At 33.8% G+C, this 4,687-nt stretch overlaps 1 protein-coding gene across 1 annotated transcript in view; it reads right to left on the bottom strand.

The window, feature by feature from the left end:
• Window positions 1-4,687, bottom strand: part of LOC108747542 (aristaless-related homeobox protein-like) — a 22,789-nt gene that overhangs the window by 9,833 nt on the left and 8,269 nt on the right. Inside the window, exon 2 of the mRNA XM_018485106.1 lies at window positions 1,761-2,026. Within this exon, the coding sequence (XP_018340608.1) occupies window positions 1,761-2,026 (266 nt within the window). The remainder of the gene's footprint in view (window positions 1-1,760; window positions 2,027-4,687) is intronic.

Here is a 4,687-nt window from a genome sequence, read left to right as displayed (position 1 = left end):
TTTCGTTTGTTTTTAAATAAAGATTGAATTTTACAAAAAAAAGCTCAGAACTTTTTTGTACACCTAATATATATATATTCCTGTATAAATTACTTAAAATCCTTCCATATCTAACACATTTATATCTTTCTTTTGTCAAATTGAGAGCCATACCATGGCTATCTAATCATGACTAAACTTCTTAACTTACTTTGTATTCCTATCTTCTTATTTAAATATTTGTAAAAATTTTCCTTATTACCGTAATTGTTTTCATTTATGTGGATATATCTCCTGTATTTTTATTCCCATAATATAAAAAAGAATTATATAGATCTCAAAATTATATGAATTTCTGTTTATATACAATAGATTAATTCTCATATTTTACATCACATTTAAAGTTACATTTAACGATTTTCTTTATCTAATATATTCGTACACTTTTTTTCTAAATTAAGAGCTATATCGTAAATCATGACTATAGAGTTATCAATTTAAGGCGGACTGGTTCACCGGGCAACCGGGCAAATATCCGATGAGCTCGGATAAAACAAAGACTTAAAAAAAAAATCAAAAATGCTTTTCTTGGAGTCCGTCACATATAAGTTATTCTACTGACAGGTATCTTTTTGATGTCCTGGTTAATTTTGTCACAATTTTAACACAATTTAATTTCAATTGTTGAAGATGTAACGATATGTTTGAGTATTTCTTTAAATAAATTGCTATTTATTAATATTTAAGTAAATAAATAAATAAATATAAAAATATATAAATACACAAATAAATATATAAATGAACAAACAAGCATTTAATCAATTAAATAAATAGCTACTTATTTGTTCATTTTATTATATGCGTGGCACGTCTAAAACTTGTTACTTAAAATACGAGGCTCCTACTACCAATTGACTTTACTACCACTTGCCTTGAAACATTTTTGGTCCCAGTCCGCCCCTGACCAGCCGTATAGTTTTAAGAGAGTACATGTACTCTTTTTAAAATAGTAAAACTTTTAATCGTTAATTAAAATTGTACATTTATAAAATTATATTAATACGAATTGTCAATCAAACATTATTTGTTCTAAAAATTTTATTTTATTAAACGTATAATTTCTTATACATATAACGCTTAAAAAATTATATTCCCTCTTCTATTCCATCTCTGGATCATTATCTTTTTTAAAAAATGTACTTTTTTCTTATAACCCAGATATGTGATAACCCTAATGATAACCTACTTTCCAACTTATTTTATATTTTTACTTTCCTGTCGAAATATTTGCAAAAATTTTTCTTATTACTACAATATATGTACGAGTATATATATATATATTTTTTTTTTTTTCATTTATACATCTCTATTTTTATTCCCGCAATATAGACAAAAATTATACAGATTTCCACATTATATAGATTTACATTATATGGATTTTTGTTTATATAAATTAAAATCCTCATATTTAACATCATATTTACCTTTCATATCTATACTCATAGGTATACCTTTTTCTTTTCATATTAAAACCCATTATATCTGTCAAGCTCGTTTGATATTTTACTGCATTCCTATAGATTACTTAAAATCCTTTCTATCTAACTCATATATCCTTCTTTTCTCACATTAAGAGCCGTCGTAAACTTTCCAGCTTATTTTGTGTTACTATCTTCCTATCTAAATATTTGAAAGAATTTCCCTCATTACCGCAATATTTTTCTTTTTGTGCGGCATATGTTCTTTCTTCAATGATTGAACTGTGTGTTTATGAAGAATACCTGTACTCTAGCTTCCGAAAGGTCCAGCCTCATCGCCAGCTCCTCCCTGGTGAACACATCCGGATACTGCGTGTTCCCGAAGGCCTTCTCAAGCTCGTGCAGCTGATAGGTCGTAAAAGTTGTACGCGATCTTCGCACCTTGCGTGGTCGGTCGGACTCACCCAGATTTAAGGGATCGTGCAGCGCGTCGTTGATCTGGTGATCACTCAGATGACCGAGCTCCATATCGCCACCATCAACCACAGCATCAGACGATGTCGCATGGTCTGAAATCAGTGACACGCAAATTCTAAAACGCACGTCGACCTCATCTTGATTTCCTCAAAGAACACTTTTTAACAAAAAATTTTGACAAAGAATATTGTTGAATATTGATGATTATCTAATATTAATCTGTAGTAATGATTATAACGTAATGATTTTCCAATCCTTTACTTTTAAACGAACGGTTTTACTAAAATATCTAAAAATATTTAGAAATAGGTAAAATCTTCCGGATAATTCCGCATGACGTTTATTTCGTTTTCATAAAACAGAAAATATAATTTGATATTTTTACTATGAGTTGATAGGCCGTAAAAAATTCACAGGGCCGCAGATGCATATTACCATGTTCATCAAAATAATTATTATGTAGAATGTTCAGCCTTTTGCTAGAATGTCAAAACTTTTTATAGCCTCGCTATTCTACTTGAGCATCCTACACAATTATTTTGAGAGTTCAACAAAATTATTTTCATATCTGTTTCTGGTTAAATTTTTTAATATTTCAGCAAAATATTTCTCTTCATCTACACACGATCAGTCATTCGTGTCTGAATTAATGTTCATTATTTATACAAATACATGAAAATTATTAAGTGATTTTTACATACACTTTAGCATATTTAGAAAGTATTTATAAAGTTGTGTGTTTTTAAAAAAAGAAAAGATCGAATTCATTATTTAACCAGGTTCTTAATATTTCAAAGAAGAGAAATGCAACACAAGATGCAAACGTACTATTGTATGTGTGTGTGTGTGCGTGTGTGTGTACTAAAGATTAATAATAATTTAAAATCAATAATAAAAAATGCACTAAATGAATTAATGTATTTAACACAAAATTTCTTAACATATGTTTACTTTATTTAGAGCCACATGTGAAACACAACGTGGTGCAATGTGGCGTCAAAACGAAGGAATTTTTACAACTAATCGAAAGGAAGATTATGTTTCGTAAGACGCGAGAATTTGTAATCCTCGAAATTTATTTGGCGCGTCCTCGCCTGTTAAACGCGCGTATATGTCAAACGGTACGTCCGATACTTGAAGCGCGGGAAGCGATCGGGAGGCGATTAAGCCATATCGCTCGCGTTGCCAAAACGAAATTGTCGTTTTGCCTGATATGCCAACTCTGGCGGCGGTGGCGGCGGCGGGGAGATACGGGCGCAATTTCATTTTTAAGCCGCACAACGACCGGTACCGATATAACCGATACGCCGATGACGTCCGATCGGCGGATTTGCCAATTTTTAAGCCTCACCCGACGCTTCATTCTCTCTCTTTTTTTTTTTTTTTTTTTGCACCGCTCCATACATCTGGCGGCGCCCGCGTGTACACGCCCGCGAAATACCCTACAAATGTAAGTGCGCACATTATACGTATGTGCTCGACAGTACTTAAAAGCCGTCGCTGTCAGTGATTAGCAAATATCACGAGTGCATACTGCCTACACCCTTCCATCTCCTTCTCCTCTCCCTCTCGCGATACAGCAACAAGCCTTGCAACCTCTCCCTCCCCCTCCCCCATCCCCTCTCCCTCTCCTCTGCAACGCATACCCTTCCAGGCTTTCTGCGATCGCATCCCCCCCGCCTCGTACCCCAGTCATATTTCCTACCATGATCACTCGTTTCGTCTTTGCGCAAGCATTAACGAGGGCTTAAAGCCCTATTAAAGTAAACTACACATATACATAATAGTCGTATATATAGATTGTCGATTCGTTTCAGGTGAGAAATCGAATCGCGTGATATGTTGATTTTAAAATAAATGTTTCTTGCGATCATCATAGGATAATCGCGCATGAAAGGTAAAAGTTTATGAGTAAAAGGTAAAAATTTTATGATAAAGCAGTAGGGCTTTCTTCTCGAAAGTTTTGAGGCAATTAATTTATCAATAAACTAGAGAATCTTGTTTATATCAGTATAATTTAGAAATATAACACAAATGGAAAAAAAATTATTTATATATTTCCATTTCTCGTATTTAAAAAAAAAAAATTTAGATAATTGACGATTATCGACGACGATTATTTCAACGACTTTGCCATAAAACTTGCAACTCTACAACAGTCAAATCGATACGCAAAAAAATGTTTGAAAAAAGCTCGTGCAATGCGCTTGATGTTGCACGAACGCTCAAATAATAACAAATCGGTTGATCTGCATATAATTTCAAAAGGCACTTGACGGCGTTAAAAATAAATTCATCGTAACGAGTTTTAAAAACGAAGCTCGCAGAGAACGAGCCATCGGCATGTGATATCATACCGCGAAGATATCATACGGTATTCGCGCGAGCAGAAAAACGCGGAAATATCTCACGGATTCTCTTCGTAAAAATACATCGTGGTAATGTCGCGGCGAAAGCGATGTAGCCGGTAAAAATCGAGCATTCCAATAAACCTTGTTACCTCTTTGACACTTGTAAGGAGCGACATATTGCGTGCGTGTACATACACACGTGCGCGCGTCACAAATTGCCACGCGATTTATTATTCCTCTTTGAACTTTTCCTTGTCGGTAATCTTGATAATAATACACACGCGATCTTTCTCTGACTTTCTCGTCTTTTGCGAGACAAGCATCTTTCTATAGGTCCCTCACAAAATATCGAGATGCTTTTCATGCGGTTAAACTTTTTTACGAAGAATTTCGAATGGCACG

This window comes from Trachymyrmex septentrionalis, unplaced genomic scaffold (genome assembly GCF_001594115.1).
Source record: "Trachymyrmex septentrionalis isolate Tsep2-gDNA-1 unplaced genomic scaffold, Tsep1.0 scaffold108, whole genome shotgun sequence".
Classification (NCBI taxonomy): domain Eukaryota; kingdom Metazoa; phylum Arthropoda; class Insecta; order Hymenoptera; family Formicidae; genus Trachymyrmex; species Trachymyrmex septentrionalis.
Note: the sequence above shows the minus strand (reverse complement) of the source record. Positions and strands in the feature narration are given on the sequence as shown.